This window comes from Bombina bombina, chromosome 6 (genome assembly GCF_027579735.1).
Source record: "Bombina bombina isolate aBomBom1 chromosome 6, aBomBom1.pri, whole genome shotgun sequence".
In the NCBI taxonomy this organism is placed as follows: Eukaryota; Metazoa; Chordata; class Amphibia; order Anura; family Bombinatoridae; genus Bombina; species Bombina bombina.
The window spans coordinates 1,139,162,739-1,139,184,797 of record NC_069504.1 but is presented as its reverse complement, the minus strand read 5'-3'; the positions used below and the strand labels follow the sequence as shown (position 1 = coordinate 1,139,184,797).

Sequence of the window (22,059 nt, the reverse complement as noted above, 5' to 3'; positions counted from 1 at the left end):
GTATTAGTGTATCCATATGTATTTAATTATAACCTGTATTAGTATATCCATATGTATTTATGTATAACCTGTATTAGTGTATCCATATGTATTTATGTATAACCTGTATTAGTGTATCAATATGTATTTATTTATAACCTGTATTAGTGTATCCATATGTATTTATTTATAACCTGTATTAGTGTATCCATATATATTTATTTATAACCTGTATTAGTGTATCCAATTGTATTTATTTATAACCTGTATTAGTGTATCCATATGTATTTATGTATAACCTGTATTAGTGTATCCATATATATTTATTTATAACCTGTATTAGTGTAGCCATATGTATTTATTTATAACATGTATTAGTGTGTCCATATGTATTTATTTATAACCTGTATTAGTGTATTCATATGTATTTATTTATAAACTGTATTAGTGTATCCATATGTATTTATTTATAACCTGTATTAGTGTATTCATATGTATTTATTTATAACCTGTATTAGTGTATCCATATGTATTTATTTATAACCTGTATTAGTGTATCCATATGTATTTATTTATAACCTGTATTAGTGTATCCATATGTATTTCTTTATAACCTGTATTAGTGTATCCATATATATTTATTTATAACCTGTATTAGTGTAGCCATATGTATTTATTTATAACCTGTATTAGTGTATCCAAATGTATTTATTTATAACCTGTATTAGTGTATCCATATGTATTTATGTATAACCTGTATTAGTGTATCCATATGTATTTATGTATAACCTGTATTAGTGTATCCATATGTATTTATTTATAACCTGTATTAGTGTATCCATATGTATTTATTTATAACCTGTATTAGTGTATCCATATGTATTTATTTATAACCTGTATTAGTGTATCCATATATATTTATTTATAACCTGTATTAGTGTAGCCATATGTATTTATTCATAACCTGTATTAGTGTATCCAAATGTATTTATTTATAACCTGTATTAGTGTATCCATATGTATTTATGTATAACCTGTATTAGTGTATCCATATGTATTTATAAATTATATTAGTCTATCCATATGTATTTATTTATAACCTGTATTAGTGTAGCCATATGTATTTATTGATGATCTGTATTAGTGTATCCATATGTATTTATTTATAAACTGTATTAGTGTATCCATATGTATTTATGTATAACCTGTATTACTGTATCCATACATATTTATTTATAACCTGTATTAGTGTATCCATACGTATTTATTTATAACCTGTATTAGTGTATCCATATGTATTTATGTATAACCTGTATTAGTGTATCCATATGTATTTAATTATAACCTGTATTAGTGTATCCATATGTATTTATTTATAACCTGTATTAGTGTATCCATATGTATTTATGTATAACCTGTATTAGTGTATCAATATTTATTTATTTATAACCTGTATTAGTGTATCCATATGTATTTATTTATAACCTGTATTAGTGTATCCATATATATTTATTTATAACCTGTATTAGTGTATCCATATGTATTTCTTTATAACCTGCATTAGTGTATCCATATATATTTATTTATAACCTGTATTAGTGTATCCATACGTATTTATTTATAACCTGTATTAGTGTATCCATATGTATTTATTTATAACCGGTATTAGTGTATCCATATGTATTTATTTATAACCTGTATTAGTGTATCCATATATATTTATTTATAACCTGTATTAGTGTAGCCATATGTATTTATTTATAACCTGTATTAGTGTATCCAAATGTATTTATTTATAACCTGTATTAGTGTATCCATATGTATTTATGTATAACCTTTATTAGTGTATCCATATGTATTTATTTATAATCTGTATTAGTGTATCCATATGTATTTATTTATACCTGGATTAGTGTATCCATATGTATTTATTTATAACCTGTATTAGTGTATCCATATGTATTTCTGTATAACCTGTATTATTGTATCCATATGTATTTATATATACCCTGTATTAGTATATCCATATATATTTATTTATAACCTGTATTAGTGTAGCCATATTTATTTATAACCTGTATTAGTGTATTCATATGTTTTTATTTATAACCTGTATTAATGTATCCATATGTATTTATTTATAACCTGTATTAGTCTATCCATATGTATTTATTTATAACCTGTATTAGTGTATCCATATGTATTTATGTATAACCTGTATTAGTGTATCCATACATATTTATTTATAACCTGTATTAGTGTATCCATACGTATTTATTTATAACCTGTATTAGTGTATCCATATGTATTTATTTATAACCTGTATTAGTGTATCCATATGTATTTATTTATAACCTGTATCAGTGTATCCATATGTATTTATTTATATCCTGTATTAGTGTATCCATATGTATTTATTTATAACCTGTATTAGTGTATCCATATGTATTTATTTATAACCTGTATTAGTGTATCCATATGTATTTATTTATAACATGTATTAGTGTATCCATATGTATTTATTTATAACCTGTATTAGTGTATCCATATGTATTTATTTATAATCTGTATTAGTGTATCCATATGTATTTATTTATAACCTGTATTAGTGTATCCATATGTATTTATTTATAGCCTGTATTAGTTTATCCATATGTATTTATTTATAATCTGTATTAGTGTATCCATATGTATTTATTTATAACCTGTATTAGTGTATCCATATGTATCTATGTATAACCTGTATTAGTGTATCCATATGTATTTATTTATAACCTTTATTAGTGTATCCATATGTATTTATTTATAACCTGTATTAGTGTATCCATATGTATTTATTTATAACCTGTATTAGTGTATCCATATGTATTTATTTATAACCTGTATTAGTGTATCCATATGTATCTATGTATAACCTGTATTAGTGTATCCATATGTATTTATTTATAACCTGTATTAGTGTATCCATATGTATCTATGTATAACCTGTATTAGTGTATCCATATGTATTTATTTATAACCTGTATTAGTATATCCATATGTATCTATGTATAACCTGTATTAGTGTATCCATATGTATTTATTTATAACCTGTATTAGTGTATCCATATGTATTTATGTATAACCTGTATTAGTGTATCCATACATATTTATTTATAACCTATATTAATGTATCCATATATATTTATTTATAACCTGTATTATTGTATCCATATGTATTTATTTATAACCTGTATTAGTGTATCCATATGTATTTATTTATAACCTGTATTAGTGTATCCATATATATTTATTTATAACCTGTATTAGTGTATCCATATGTATCTATGTATAACCTGTATTAGTGTATCCATATGTATTTATTTATAACCTTTATTAGTGTATCCATATGTATTTATTTATAACCTGTATTAGTGTATCCATATGTATTTATTTATAACCTGTATTAGTGTATCCATATGTATTTATTTATAACCTGTATTAGTGTATCCATATGTATCTATGTATAACCTGTATTAGTGTATCAATATGTATTTATTTATAACCTGTATTAGTGTATCCATATGTATCTATGTATAACCTGTATTAGTGTATCCATATGTATTTATTTATAACCTGTATTAGTATATCCATATGTATCTATGTATAACCTGTATTAGTGTATCCATATGTATTTATTTATAACCTGTATTAGTGTATCCATATGTATTTATGTATAACCTGTATTAGTGTATCCATACATATTTATTTATAACCTATATTAATGTATCCATATATATTTATTTATAACCTGTATTATTGTATCCATATGTATTTATTTATAACCTGTATTAGTGTATCCATATGTATTTATTTATAACCTGTATTAGTGTATCCATATGTATTTATTTATAACCTGTATTAGTGTATCCATATGTATTTATTTATAACCTGTATTAGTGTATCCATATGTATTTATTTATAACCTGTATTAGTGTATCCATATGTATTTATTTATAACATGTATTAGTGTATCCATATGTATTTATTTATAACCTGTATTAGTGTATCCATATGTATTTATTTATAATCTGTATTAGTGTATCCATATTTATTTATTTATAACCTGTATTAGTGTATCCATATGTATTTAATTATAACCTGTATTAGTGTATCCATATGTATTTATTTAGAATCTGTATTAGTGTATCCATATGTATTTATTTATAACCTGTATTAGTGTATCCATATGTATCTATGTATAACCTGTATTAGTGTATCCATATGTATTTATTTATAAACTTTATTAGTGTATCCATATGTATTTATTTATAACCTGTATTAGTGTATCCATATGTATTTATTTATAACCTGTATTAGTGTATCCATATGTATTTATTTATAACCTGTATTAGTGTATCCATATGTATCTATGTATAACCTGTATTAGTGTATCCATATGTATTTATTTATAACCTGTATTAGTATATCCATATGTATCTATGTATAACCTGTATTAGTGTATCCATATGTATTTATTTATAACCTGTATTAGTTTATCCATATGTATTTATTTATAACCTGTATTAGTGTATCCATATGTATTTATTTATAACCTGTATTAGTGTATCCATATGTATTTATTTATAACCTGTATTAGTGTATCCATATGTATCTATGTATAACCTGTATTAATGTATCCATATGTATTTATTTATAACCTGTATTAGTGTATCCATATGTATCTATGTATAACCTGTATTAGTGTATCCATATGTATTTATTTATAACCTGTATTAGTTTATCCATATGTATTTATGTATAACCTGTATTAGTGTATCCATATGTATTTATTTATAACCTGTATTAGTATATCCATATGTATTTATTTATAACCTGTATTAGTGTATCCATATGTATTTATTTATAACCTGTATTAGTGTATCCATATGTATTTATTTATAACCTGTATTAGTGTATCCATATGTATTTATAAATTATATTAGTGTGTCCATATGTATTTATTTATAACCTGTATTAGTATATCCATATGTATTTATGTATAACCTGTATTAGTGTATCCATATGTATTTATGTATAACCTGTATTAGTTTATCCATATGTATTTTTTTATAACCTGTATTAGTGTATCTATATGTATTTATTTATAACATGTATTAGTGTATACATATGTATTTATTCATAACCTGTATTGGTGTATCCATATGTATTTATTTATAACCTGTATTAGTGTATCCATATGTATCTATGTATAACCTGTATTAGTGTATCCATATGTATTTATGTATAACCTGTATTAGTGTATCCATATGTATTTATTTATAACCTGTATTAGTGTATCTATATGTATTTATGTATAACATGTATTAGTCTATCCATATGTATTTATTTATAACCTGTATTAGTGTATCCATATGTATTTATTTATAACCTGTATTAGTGTATCCATATGTATTTATGTATAACCTGTATTATTGTATCCATATATATTTATTTATAACCTGTATTAGTGTATCCATATATATTTATTTATAACCTGTATTAGTGTAGCCATATTTATTTATTTATTTATTTATAACCTGTATTAGTGTATCCATATGTATTTATTTATAACTTGTATTAGTGTATTCATTTGTTTTTATTTATAACCTGTATTAATGTATCCATATGTATTTATTTATAACCTGTATTAGTCTATCCATATGTATTTATTTATAACCTGTATTAGTGTATCCATATGTATCTATGTATAACCTGTATTAGTGTATCCATATGTATTTATTTATAACCTGTATTAGTTTATCCATATGTATTTATGTATAACCTGTATTAGTGTATCCATATGTATTTATTTATAACCTGTATTAGTGTATCCATATGTATTTATTTATAACCTGTATTAGTGTATCCATATGTATTTATTTATAACCTGTATTAGTGTATCCATATGTATCTATGTATAACCTGTATTAATGTATCCATATGTATTTATTTATAACCTGTATTAGTGTATCCATATGTATCTATGTATAACCTGTATTAGTGTATCCATATGTATTTATTTATAACCTGTATTAGTTTATCCATATGTATTTATGTATAACCTGTATTAGTGTATCCATATGTATTTATTTATAACCTGTATTAGTGTATCCATATGTATTTATTTATAACCTGTATTAGTGTATCCATATGCATTTATTTATAACCTGTATTAGTGTATCCATATGTATTTATAAATTATATTAGTGTGTCCATATGTATTTATTTATAACCTGTATTAGTATATCCATATGTATTTATGTATAACCTGTATTAGTGTATCCATATGTATTTATGTATAACCTGTATTAGTTTATCCATATGTATTTATTTATAACCTGTATTAGTGTATCTATATGTATTTATTTATAACATGTATTAGTGTATACATATGTATTTATTCATAACCTGTATTGGTGTATCCATATGTATTTATTTATAACCTGTATTAGTGTATCCATATGTATCTATATATAACCTGTATTAGTGTATCCATATGTATTTATGTATAACCTGTATTAGTGTATCCATATGTATTTATTTATAACCTGTATTAGTGTATCCATATGTATTTATGTATAACATGTATTAGTCTATCCATATGTATTTATTTATAACCTGTATTAGTCTATCCATATGTATTTATTTATAACCTGTATTATTGTATCCATATGTATTTATTTATAACCTGTATTAGTGTATCCATATGTATTTATGTATAAACTGTATTATTGTATCCATATGTATTTATTTATAACCTGTATTAGTGTATCCATATATATTTATTTCTAACATGTATTAGTGTAGCCATATTTATTTATTTATTTATAACCTGTATTAGTGTATCCATATGTATTTAATTATAACCTGTATTAGTGTATCCATATGTATTTATTTAGAATCTGTATTAGTGTATCCATATGTATTTATTTATAACCTGTATTAGTGTATCCATATGTATCTATGTATAACCTGTATTAGTGTATCCATATGTATTTATTTATAAACTTTATTAGTGTATCCATATGTATTTATTTATAACCTGTATTAGTGTATCCATATGTATTTATTTATAACCTGTATTAGTGTATCCATATGTATTTATTTATAACCTGTATTAGTGTATCCATATGTATCTATGTATAACCTGTATTAGTGTATCCATATGTATTTATTTATAACCTGTATTAGTATATCCATATGTATCTATGTATAACCTGTATTAGTGTATCCATATGTATTTATTTATAACCTGTATTAGTTTATCCATATGTATTTATTTATAACCTGTATTAGTGTATCCATATGTATTTATTTATAACCTGTATTAGTGTATCCATATGTATTTATTTATAACCTGTATTAGTGTATCCATATGTATCTATGTATAACCTGTATTAATGTATCCATATGTATTTATTTATAACCTGTATTAGTGTATCCATATGTATCTATGTATAACCTGTATTAGTGTATCCATATGTATTTATTTATAACCTGTATTAGTTTATCCATATGTATTTATGTATAACCTGTATTAGTGTATCCATATGTATTTATAACCTGTATTAGTATATCCATATGTATTTATTTATAACCTGTATTAGTGTATCCATATGTATTTATTTATAACCTGTATTAGTGTATCCATATGTATTTATTTATAACCTGTATTAGTGTATCCATATGTATTTATAAATTATATCAGTGTGTCCATATGTATTTATTTATAACCTGTATTAGTATATCCATATGTATTTATGTATAACCTGTATTAGTGTATCCATATGTATTTATGTATAACCTGTATTAGTTTATCCATATGTATTTATTTATAACCTGTATTAGTGTATCTATATGTATTTATTTATAACATGTATTAGTGTATACATATGTATTTATTCATAACCTGTATTGGTGTATCCATATGTATTTATTTATAACCTGTATTAGTGTATCCATATGTATCTATGTATAACCTGTATTAGTGTATCCATATGTATTTATGTATAACCTGTATTAGTGTATCCATATGTATTTATTTATAACCTGTATTAGTGTATCTATATGTATTTATGTATAACATGTATTAGTCTATCCATATGTATTTATTTATAACCTGTATTAGTGTATCCATATGTATTTATTTATAACCTGTATTAGTGTATCCATATGTATTTATGTATAACCTGTATTATTGTATCCATATATATTTATTTATAACCTGTATTAGTGTATCCATATATATTTATTTATAACCTGTATTAGTGTAGCCATATTTATTTATTTATTTATTTATAACCTGTATTAGTGTATCCATATGTATTTATTTATAACTTGTATTAGTGTATTCATTTGTTTTTATTTATAACCTGTATTAATGTATCCATATGTATTTATTTATAACCTGTATTAGTCTATCCATATGTATTTATTTATAACCTGTATTAGTGTATCCATATGTATCTATGTATAACCTGTATTAGTGTATCCATATGTATTTATTTATAACCTGTATTAGTTTATCCATATGTATTTATGTATAACCTGTATTAGTGTATCCATATGTATTTATTTATAACCTGTATTAGTGTATCCATATGTATTTATTTATAACCTGTATTAGTGTATCCATATGTATTTATTTATAACCTGTATTAGTGTATCCATATGTATCTATGTATAACCTGTATTAATGTATCCATATGTATTTATTTATAACCTGTATTAGTGTATCCATATGTATCTATGTATAACCTGTATTAGTGTATCCATATGTATTTATTTATAACCTGTATTAGTTTATCCATATGTATTTATGTATAACCTGTATTAGTGTATCCATATGTATTTATTTATAACCTGTATTAGTGTATCCATATGTATTTATTTATAACCTGTATTAGTGTATCCATATGTATTTATTTATAACCTGTATTAGTGTATCCATATGCATTTATTTATAACCTGTATTAGTGTATCCATATGTATTTATAAATTATATTAGTGTGTCCATATGTATTTATTTATAACCTGTATTAGTATATCCATATGTATTTATGTATAACCTGTATTAGTGTATCCATATGTATTTATGTATAACCTGTATTAGTTTATCCATATGTATTTATTTATAACCTGTATTAGTGTATCTATATGTATTTATTTATAACATGTATTAGTGTATACATATGTATTTATTCATAACCTGTATTGGTGTATCCATATGTATTTATTTATAACCTGTATTAGTGTATCCATATGTATCTATATATAACCTGTATTAGTGTATCCATATGTATTTATGTATAACCTGTATTAGTGTATCCATATGTATTTATTTATAACCTGTATTAGTGTATCCATATGTATTTATGTATAACATGTATTAGTCTATCCATATGTATTTATTTATAACCTGTATTAGTCTATCCATATGTATTTATTTATAACCTGTATTATTGTATCCATATGTATTTATTTATAACCTGTATTAGTGTATCCATATGTATTTATGTATAAACTGTATTATTGTATCCATATGTATTTATTTATAACCTGTATTAGTGTATCCATATATATTTATTTCTAACATGTATTAGTGTAGCCATATTTATTTATTTATTTATAACCTGTATTAGTGTATCCATATGTATTTATTTATAACCTGTATTAGTGTATTCATATGTTTTTATTTATAACCTGTATTAATGTATCCATATGTATTTATTTATAACCTGTATTAGTCTATCCATATGTATTTATTTATAACCTGTATTAGTGTATTCATATGTATTTATGTATAGCCTGTATTAGTGTATCCATACATATTTATTTATAACCTGTATTAGTGTATCCATACGTATTTATTTATAACCTGTATTAGTGTATCCATATGTATTTATTTATAACCTGTATTAGTGTATCCATATGTATTTATTTATAACCTGTATTAGTGTATCCATATGTATTTATTTATAACCTGTATTAGTGTATCCATATGTATTTATTTATAACATGTATTAGTGTATCCATATGTATTTATTTATAACCTGTATTAGTGTATCCATATGTATTTATTTATAATCTGTATTAGTGTATCCATATGTATTTATTTATAACCTGTATTAGTGTATCCATATGTATTTATTTATAACCTGTATTAGTGTATCCATATGTATTTATTTATAACCTGTATTAGTGTATCCATATGTATTTATTTATAACCTGTATTAGTGTATCCATATGTATCTATGTATAACCTGTATTAGTGTATCCATATGTATTTATTTATAACCTTTATTGGTGTATCCATATGTATTTATTTATAACCTGTATTACTGTATCCATATGTATTTATTTATAACCTGTATTAGTGTATCCATATGTATTTATTTATAACCTGTATTAGTGTATCCATATATATTTATTTATAACCTGTATTAGTGTAGCCATATGTATTTATTTATAACCTGTATTAGTGTATCCATATGTATTTATTTATAACCTGTATTAGTGTATCCATATGTATTTATTTATAACCTGTATTAGTGTATCCATATGTATTTATTTATAACCTGTATTAGTGTATCCATATATATTTATTTATAACCTGTATTAGTGTAGCCATATGTATTTATTTATAACCTGTATTAGTGTATCCATATGTATTTATTTATAACCTGTATTAGTGTATCCATATGTATTTATTTATAACCTGTATTAGTGTATCCATATGTATTTATTTATAACCTGTATTAGTGTATCCATATGTATCTATGTATAACCTGTATTAGTGTATCCATATGTATTTATTTATAACCTTTATTGGTGTATCCATATGTATTTATTTATAACCTGTATTAGTGTATCCATATGTATTTATTTATAACCTGTATTAGTGTATCCATATGTATTTATTTATAACCTGTATTAGTGTATCCATATATATTTATTTATAACCTGTATTAGTGTAGCCATATGTATTTATTTATAACCTGTATTAGTGTATCCAAATGTATTTATTTATAACCTGTATTAGTGTATCCATATGTATTTATGTATAACCTGTATTAGTGTATCCATATGTATTTATGTATAACCTGTATTAGTGTATCCATATGTATTTATAAATTATATTAGTCTATCCATATGTATTTATTTATAACCTGTATTAGTGTAGCCATATGTATTTATTGATGATCTGTATTAGTGTATCCATATGTATTTATTTATAAACTGTATTATTGTATCCATATGTATTTATTTATAACCTGTATTAGTGTATCCATATATATTTATTTATAACCTGTATTAGTGTAGCCATATTTATTTATTTATTTATTTATAACCTGTATTAGTGTATCCATATGTATTTATTTATAACCTGTATTAGTGTATCCATATGTATTTATTTATAACATGTATTAGTGTATCCATATGTATTTATTTATAACCTGTATTAGTGTATCCATATGTATTTATTTATAATCTGTATTAGTGTATCCATATGTATTTATTTATAACCTGTATTAGTGTATCCATATGTATTTATTTATAACCTGTATTAGTGTATCCATATGTATTTATAACCTGTATTAGTGTATCCATATGTATTTATTTATAACCTGTATTAGTGTATCCATATGTATCTATGTATAACCTGTATTAGTGTATCCATATGTATTTATTTATAACCTTTATTAGTGTATCCATATGTATTTATTTATAACCTGTATTAGTGTATCCATATGTATTTATTTATAACCTGTATTAGTGTATCCATATGTATTTATTTATAACCTGTATTAGTGTATCCATATGTATTTATTTATAACCTGTATTAGTGTATCCATATGTATTTATTTATAACCTGTATTAGTGTATCCATATGTATTTATTTATAACCTGTATTAGTGTATCCATATGTATTTATTTATAACCTGTATTAGTGTATCCATATGTATTTATTTATAACCTGTATTAGTGTATCCATATGTATTTATTTATAACCTTTATTAGTGTATCCATATGTATCTATGTATAACCTGTATTAGTGTATCCATATGTATTTATTTATAACCTTTATTAGTGTATCCATATGTATTTATTTATAACCTGTATTAGTGTATCCATATGTATTTATTTATAACCTGTATTAGTGTATCCATATGTATTTATTTATAACCTGTATTATTGTATCCATATGTATTTATTTATAACCTGTATTAGTGTATCCATATGTATTTATTTATAACCTGTATTAGTGTATCCAAATGTATTTATTTATAACCTGTATTAATGTATCCATATGTATTTATTTATAACCTGTATTAGTATATCCATATGTATCTATGTATAACCTTTATTAGTGTATCCATATGTATTTATTTATAACCTGTATTAGTGTATCCATATGTATTTATTTATAACCTGTATTAGTGTATCCATATGTATTTATTTATAACCTGTATTAGTGTATCCATATGTATTTATTTATAACCTTTATTAGTGTATCCATATGTATCTATGTATAACCTGTATTAGTGTATCCATATGTATCTATGTATAACCTGTATTAGTGTATCCATATGTATTTATTTATAACCTTTATTAGTGTATCCATATGTATTTATTTATAACCTGTATTAGTGTATCCATATATATTTATTTATAACCTGTATTAGTGTATCATATGTATTTATTTATAACCTGTATTAGTGTATCCATATGTATTTATTTATAACCTGTATTAGTGTATCCATATGTATTTATTTATAACCTGTATTAGTGTATCCATATGTATTTATTTATAACCTGTATTAGTGTATCCATATGTATTTATGTATAACCTGTATTAGTGTATCCATATATATTTATTTATAACCTGTATTAGTGTATTCATATGTTTTTATTTATAACCTGTATTAGTGTATCCATATGTATTTATTTATAACCTGTATTAGTGTATCCATATGTATTTATTTATAACCTGTATTAATGTATCATATGTATTTATTTATAACCTGTATTAGTAAAGTTTTATTTATTTTGTGCTGCTCCTGAGTGCAGCTGTTTCTTTGATTAATTTAATGGCAATGTCGTTATATTTAAAGAAACAAACAAAAAAAATATTATTGTGTGATTCAGACAGAACAAACCATTTTTAAAAAAAGTTTCCAATTTACTTCTATTATCAAATTTGCTTCATTCCCATGATATTCTGTGTTGAAGAGATACCTAGGTAGCATCTGGAGCAGTGCATGGCAGGAAATAGTGCTGCCCTCTAGTGCTCTTACAAATGGATAACATTTGATATTAGAAGCAAATTAGAAAGTTGTTTAAAATCACTGCTCTATCTGAATCACAAAAGACAAATGTTGGGTTTCATATTAAGGAGCCAATTTGAACTAACAAATCAAACAGTGGTCTACTTCATTCAATAGTTTTGTTCTCATGATAACCTTCAGCAACTGATCAAGTTCGATCACATTTAGTAGCTGACATTGTAGTTAGAATTGCTAATACATTAAAGTTAGTTTCAGATGAATTTCAGAGCTTTCCCATTGGTCACACTCAGTAAATGGAAGATTGAAACACAACTCTACAGACATTATCCTGCTGACAATACACAAAGATCAAGATGTCTAGTTAATCATTTAAATGGATAAGGCAGTGAACTTGTATTGCATTTGATAGATGCCAAGAGGGGTTATCGTGTTTACTGAGCGCATATGTCCGTACCTTCTGTCCTGGCTTAATGTAAGCCTTTACGTGTTTTAGCACTGGCTTCAGGTTATTTTCGTATCTTACACATAAATCATTGATTTTTATTTCCCCATCCTTCGGCCAATCATCAGGAACTTGCTGTGGATCTGAAATGTAAACATAGAATTGTTAGTGATATTTCCAAACACCTAATATAAACAGGAAATATTAGCACTACTAAAGGTTACAGAAGTTAAAGGAAAACTAAATACGTCTCATGCACCTCCCTCTAATCATGGGGGCTACCATTTTACATTTTACACTGCAGGTTTCTAAAGAAAGTTACTGCACATGTGTAATCACATAAGCACTGGAATGTAGTAAGAGCTAGATTTCAACATGGCGGCACTCATGACTAGAGGAGGCAGCGAATAACCTCAACAGTATGCTTATAAAGGGCGAGATTATGAGTGGCGCAATAACAGCTGCGTGCATGCGAAATGGGGTTTATGTCGGCTCTTTATGGGTGTTGAAATAGCACCCATAATAAGAGTTTAAAGTAAAGTAATTTGTTAGAGAGCAATTGGGTTACCCTGACTTCAGAGCTCTGGTTTAACTGTTATGCTCAAATAAAATGTTGCACAAAATACATCAAAAATACATTTAAAAATACATTTAAAAATACAATTACACTCACAATAACACCATCTAATAAAAATTAGTTTAAAAAAAGCATTAAAAGTTATAAAGGCTCAAAGATATGAGGGCTTAGGCTGCAAAGGGCTTTAACACAGAGATACATACATATACATGTCTAAATATAGATGTATATATGTTTATATGTGTGTGCATATGTATTTATGTATTTATATGTGTATATATGTTTTACAGACATATATGCACAGAAACACATACTGGATGTATATATGCACACACACACACACACACACACACACATACAGTATATATATATATATATATATATATATATATATATATATATATATATATATATATATATATATATATATATATATATATATTAAATGCACTCACAGGACCTTCTGGGTGAAGAAATCCAAAATTTTCATTTAATTTAATTATAAATTTTGGATTTCTTCACCCAAAAGGTCCTGTGAGTGCATTTCATTTGGAGATATTATTTACATATATGCACCCAGGTAGCTGCCAGGTGGGTGGATCAGCTATTTGGACTTATATATATGTGTGCGTTGGAGCCCTTTACAGTCAAGTAGCTGAAGACATTTAAAAGCATATTTATGCAATATTCATATTTAGTAAAGTGTTAAACTGTGTATCTACTTGAAATATTTCTGCACATAGGGGGATACGTTCTAAGTATTTTTAAATACATATTCATTTATATATCTATACCTATATATAATCATCTATACAGTATTTAGTGTGACCTCCCTTGGCACTAAGCACATCTTGAACTCTTTTGAGGAAACTGTCCTGAAGTTTTCTGAAGTAATCTTCTGATATATTATACCAGGCTTCTTTCAGCACTTCACAGAGTTCTTCTTTAGATTTAGGTTGTCTCTTATTTCTTTTTCTGTCCAGGTGATTCCATACGGCCTCTATAATATTCAGGTCTGGACTCTGTCATCAGCTGGTTTTCTCTCCAAATATGACTTAATTAGCAGTGGGCATGGGATCTTTATCGTGCTGATAAATAAAACCATTACCAACAAGAAGGAATGGCATGATGATTCATGATTCCATCAATTTGGACTAAATCGCCAACACCACTTGCAGAAATGAAGCCCCAAACCAGGAAAGACACTCCACCATGTTTCACTAAAAGCCACAAGCACTCATTCTTCCATCTCTCTCCAATTCTTCTTCTCACATATTGACAACGATTGGACCCAAAAATTTCAAACTTGGATTATTCACTCCATAGTAATCTTTACCACTGATCTTCATTCCAATCTCTGTGAGTTTTAGCATATCGTAGCCTTTTAACGCTGTTCCCCTTCCGAAAAAAGTGGTTTCTTGGCTGCTACCCTTCCACAAAGACCATGCCTATTCAAGCTTCTTCGGACTGTAGAAGGGTCAACTTGTAATCTTGATGAAGCTGTCAGATGCTGAGCCAGGTCCTTGCTGGACTTCTTCCAGTCTCTCAAAGAAGAAATTCTGAGAAACCTCTAATCAAATTTTGAAAGTTTTCTTGGCCTTCCAGTCCTTTTTTGTCCTTGACCTCTCTTAATTCTTCAAATTTCTTTAAACCAGCTTGAATATCACATATTGAGTATCCAGTTTGTTTGCTATATATATATTTGTTTGTTATATATATGGCCATTATATCATTGCTAAAACAGCAAATCTAATGGTGGCCTAAGACTTTTGCACAGTACTGTATTTTACAAAAATAATATATATATACAACCCCAATTCCAAAAAAGTTGGGACAATATGGAAAATACAAAAACAAAAAAGAGTAATTTGAAGATTCAATCCTGTACTATATTGAAAGCATATTATTAACACATTATTTGATGTTTTACTTTGTGAATTTATTGTATTTTTGAAAATATACAGTCATTTTAAATCTGATGACTGCAACTCACTCCAAAAAATTTGTGACAGTCGACTACCACTGTGTAACATCAACTTTTCTTTTAATAACACTCATTAAGCGTTTGGGTTTGAGTTTAGCAAATTGAATTTCCCCCCATTCATCTATTATGCATGTCTTCAGCTGCGTAACTGTACGGGGGCTTTGTTGACTTATCTTGCGCTTCATAATGCGCCACATATTCTCAATCGGAGACAGGTCAGGAATGCAGACAAGCCATGCTAGCAACCACACTCTCTGCTTACGTAACCATGCCCTTGTAATCCGGGCAGAATTTGGTTTGGCATTTTCCTGGTAGAAAATGCAGGGTCATCCTTGGAAAAGATGACTGGATGACAGCATATGTTACTCCATAGGTATACATATCTTTCTGCATTAATGGTGCCCTCACAGATTTGCAAGTTAACCATGCCATGGGCGCTGACCCCCCTATACCATGACAGATGCTGGCTTTTGGACCTGACAATGATGAAAACTATTTAAAATGTTAACTCATTGGACCACAAAACATAATTTCACTACTTTCCTATTGTCCATCTCAGATGAGACCAAGCCCAGAGAAGTCAGCAAAGCTTAAGGACAGTGTTGATGTATGGCTTCTGCTTTGCATAGTAAAACCTTAACTTGCATCTATGGATGCAGCAGCAAATGGTGTTGACTGACAAAGGTTTACCAAAGTATTCCAGAGCCCATGTCAGGATATCCATGACAGACTCATGATGGATTTTTGAGACAGTGACGTCTGAGGGATCGGAGATCATGCTCATTCAGAAATGGTTATCAGCCTTGCCCTTTACGCACTGAGATTTGACCAGATTCCTTTAACCTTTTAATTATATTGTGAATTATAGAAGGTCAAATGCCCAAAATTCTATCGATCTGTCTTTGGGGAATGTTGTTCTCAAAGTGTTGGATTATTCGCTGACGCATCTGTTGGCAGATTGGCGAGCCTCGACCCATCCTTGCTCTTGAAGGACTAGGCCTTTTTTACACAATTTTTTACACAATTGTCTCACCTGCTTCACATCACCTTATTTCACATCGCTATAAATCCTAAATGGCCCCTGTCCCAACTTTTTTTGGGTGAGTTGCAGTCATAAGATTTGAAATGAGTGGATAAATTCAGAATATTTCTTATAGAGAAAAAAATATATATTCACACAGCAGTGCTATATGAGATGCTGAGTTAAAGATAGGGGATTGCAGCACTCAAAAATAACTTATTCTAAATCCAATATGTGGATAAAACAGGCTGATGTATTGTATCAAACAATGAAACACAGACACACTTCGGTTCAAATAGCATGCAATGCATTTATTGCTAAAACCACATACTAAACGATCAAGGATGTGAATACTAATGCCACAGCAGTGGATGGCCTAAACCAAAATAAACCTTATACAACAGTATATAAAGAGACCACAGATGGATATATAGTGCTAATAAACACATAAATGGCAACACTTATGAAATAAAGCTGTGAATCAGTAAGGCAAATAAAGTTCTTAAAGCAAAAGTCCCAGATATAATGACTTCTTTCCTTTATAAATATCTTTACTGAGAGAATTGCAGCCGTAGTGATCACAAACGAATATTAAATACCATAATCAGGGGAAGCTAACATGATCGAGGTGAGAGCGTCCTCCTTATTAGCTATCCCAGGTAATTTGGGTTTGTATATTAAAGGCTCATAAATCCAGAGCGGCAAGATATTGTAAGCAAGACATACAACCTTAATCAAGTTGTGGTAGATTCAAGCAGCAGAATCCGGGTATACAAGACTTTTCTTTAAAGGCATAGCAGGTAATGGACCGGGATCACGCCTCCGACATCCAGTCTCACCTAAAGCATTCCGTCTCGTTCCTAGCTCCATGACATACAGGTTGAGCTTGAGACACACTTGGGACTTAACAGACTTTCCTCGCCTCCACCAAATTTCTTCCGGACTTTTTTGTATGTATCACCGTAAGCTTTCTACAGGTGCTTACATTTGCTGCATAACTTTGAATGACTCTGTCGACGCGCATTTCGCCCCACAATGCTTTGCGGTCGGGGCCTCGTCAGGACTGTTGGTCACAATGTGGCATTTTTTCAGCAAATACTGAGAAACAATTTGAGATTAGATGTTTCTCAAATTGCAATACTTTTGGAGTAGTGTATCTTCTACAATGCTCCTGTCCCCTGTTCTATGTTGGAAAAACGAAACGAATGTTCAAGGACAGGGTACAGGAGCATAGGGACGATATTCTCTATGAAAGAGATACGAGTGTAGCTCGGCATTTTAGAGATGCCCACAATAGTAGTACTATTTTTTTAAAAATTCACAGGAATTGATCAGGGGATAACAAATGGAAGAGGAGGAGACAATAATAAATGTATTTTAAAAAAAGAAGCAAGATGGACTTATGTACTTAAAACAATGCCCCCTCTTGGTCTAAATGAAAGAATTGAATATGGGTCCTTTTTGGGCTGAATACCCTTTATTTTGATCAATTAGATTATGTTAAATACAATGGTCTTAAACCAATCCTAGATTTCAAAATTGGAAAAAAAATATATAGATTTCTAGGTGAAATTTATTTTCTTTATATATTGGCTTCCAATCACTCCTGTTTTGTGGACTTAGCGACATATAGATTTAAAATAGAGTCTGTGTGTTGCGGACTTTACAAACAAATATAAGCAATTTAAATATGTAACTACTTGAATATGATCCTAAAAATTAGGGAGGTAATGTTTTTGGTAGGATAATGCTTGCACATAGATTTTTATCTCATGAGTCTATTCTCAACTGTCTATCGGTATATGGGAATCTATTGAAGATATGTCTCATATGTTGTTTAGCAAGGGTTTATTGAAGCTCAGCACAGTTTGTTTTTTTGGTATTGCAATGCTTTTGTTGCGCTAATTTATACTTATTATTCTTGCCTTTTTTCATATAATAAATTGTAATTTAGAAAGAAAATGGAAACTAAGTAATGATATCAGAGGGGTTTAACAATTGCAACTTGCATGATTGGATAGTGAATACACACCCCAGCCACTCCCTCAAAAGTAAGGCAACGAATAAAAGACGAAATGCCACATTGTGACCAACAGTCCCGATGAGGCCCCGACAGCAAAGCATTGTGGGGCGAAACGCGCATCTACAGAGTCATTCAAAGTTATGCAGCAAATGTAAGCACCTGTAGAAAGCTTACGGTGATACATACGAAAAACTCCGGAAGAAATTTGGCGGAGGCGAGGAAAGTCTGTTAAGTCCCAAGTGTGTCTCAAGCTCAACCAGTATGTCACGGAGCTAGGAACGAGACGGAATGCTTTGGGTGAGACAGAATGTCGGAGGCGTGATCCCAGTCCATTACCTGCTATGCCTTTAAAGAAAAGCCTTGTATACCCGGATTCTGCTGCTTGAATCTACCACAACTTGATTAAGGTTGTATGTCTTGCTTACAATATCTTGCCGCTCTGGATTTATGAGCCTTTAATATACAAACCCAAATTACCTGGGATAGCTAATAAGGAGGACGCTCTCACCTCGATCTTGTTAGCTTCCCCTGATTACGGTATTTAATATTCATTTGTGATCACTACGGCTGCAATTCTCTCAGTAAAGATATTTATAAAGGAAAGAAGTCATTATATCTGGGACTTTTGCTTTAAGAACTTTATTTGCCTTACTGATTCACAGCTTTATTTCATAAGTGTTGCCAAGGTCATTTATGTATTTATTAGCACTATGGCCTCGATCCAATATAAATCGTCGCCCACAAAAGCCGGCGACGCCAAATTTTGCGCTGGTTTGGTATCACATATACGGCGTAACATAGAAGTTATGCTCGTATATTTCTGCCTTTGGCCGTAGTTTTTTGGCCCATAGACAGGTATATCAAACCAGCGCAGTTTGGTATCCAAGGACTTACGTGGCGAAAATGGAGAAATCTTAATCTATTTTCACCTCACCACAAATTGCAGGCGTAGTAAGCCTTACGCTGTGTATTAGAGCCCCGTAACTCCCTAAACTGGCTGCAAAATAAAACCTAACACCTAACGCATGCGCAATGTCTATCTACCTGTTAACCGCGATCCCCCGCCGCAATCCCTAATAAAGTGTTTAACCCCTAAACCGCCGCCCCCGGACCCCGCCACCACCTACATTAAATGTCTAATAGAATAAGCGCTACTGTAATTCTATTGGCTGATTAGAATAGCCAATAGAATTACAGTAGCTCTTATTCTATTGGCTATTCAAATCAGCCAATAGAATTAAAGTAGTTTGCATCCGATTGGCTGATTTGAATTTGAAGGCTCAAATCAGCCAATAGGAATTCAAGGGACGCCATTTTTAATCGCGTACCTAGAATTCCTATATAGTGTACGGTGGCGATCGTATGAAGAGGATCCTCCACGCTCCAGCTCCAGTATTCAGTTCCAGCGTCTCCGATCTTCAGTTCCAGCATCGCCGGTCTTCAGTTCCAGGTGGACGGTCTTCAGCTCCGCGGTCATTGGTCTTCAACTCCTCCGCTCCGCTCCGGCTGGATCCTGGAAGAAGAAGAGGTCGCCGCCTGGAAGAAGACTTCTCCGCCTGTCTTCAGGACAGGTAAGGAGCACTTGGGGGTTAGACTTAGGTTTTTTTAAGGGGGGATTGGGTGGGTTAGAGTAGGGGTATGTGGGTGGTGGGTTGTAATGAGGGGGTTGTTGTTTTTTTACAGGTAAAAGAGCTGATTACTTTGGGGCAATGCCCCACAAAAGCCCCTTTTAAGGGCTGGTAATAGAGCTGATTACTTTTGTAATTTAGATTAGGGTAGGGAAATTTTTTTTTATTTTGGGGGGCTTTGTTATTTTATTAGGGGGCTTAGAATAGGTGTAATTAGCTTAAAAATCTTGTAATCTTTTTTATTTTTTGTAATTTAGTTTAGTGTATTTAATTGTATTTTAGTTTAGCTATTTGTAGTTTATTTAATTAATGTATTGATAGTGTATGTGTATTTATAACTTAGGTTAGGATTTATTTTACAGGTAAATTGGTAATTATTTTAACTAGATAGGTATTAAATAGTTATTAACTATTTAATAGCTATTGTACCTAGTTAAAATAAATACCAAGTTACCTGTAAAATAAATATAAACCCTAAAATAGTTACAATGCAATTATTAATTATATTGTAGCTATCTTAGGGTTTATTTTATAGGTAAGTATTTAGTTTTAAATAGGAATAATTTAGTTAATATTATTAATATTATTTAGATTTATTTTAATAATAATTAAGTTAAGGGTGTTAGAGTTAGATAGGTTTATTATAGTTAATATATATAATATAATAACTATATTTACTATATTAACCCTAATATAATTAGGGTTAATATAGTTAATATAGGTGGCGGCGGTATAGGGGGTCAGATTAGGGGTTAATATATTTAATATAGGTGGTGGCGGTGTAGGGGGATAAGATTAGGGGTTAATATATTTAATATAGATGGCGGCAGTGTAGGGGGATTAGATTACAGGTAAAAGAGCTGATTACTTTGTGACAATGCCCAGCAAAAAGTCCTTTTAAGGGCTGGTAAAAGAGCTGGTTACTTTGGGGCAATGCCCAGCAAAAGGCCCTTTTAAGGGCTGGTAATAGAGCTGGTTACTTTGAGGCAATGCCACGCAAAAGGCCCTTTTCAGGGCTATTTGTAGGGTTAGACTTAGTTTTAGTGGTAGGGAAATTTTAGTATTTTATGGGTT

The 22,059-nt window shown here is 28.6% G+C and overlaps 1 protein-coding gene across 2 annotated transcripts in view; it reads right to left on the bottom strand.

Moving 5' to 3' along the window:
- Positions 1–22,059, bottom strand: part of ABCC9 (ATP binding cassette subfamily C member 9) — a gene marked incomplete in the record, with an annotated part of 749,052 nt that overhangs the window by 110,291 nt on the left and 616,702 nt on the right. For both annotated transcript variants that reach the window (XM_053719116.1, XM_053719117.1), the window contains 1 exon segment: positions 13,765–13,895. In XM_053719116.1, coding sequence (XP_053575091.1) covers positions 13,765–13,895 — 131 coding nt within the window.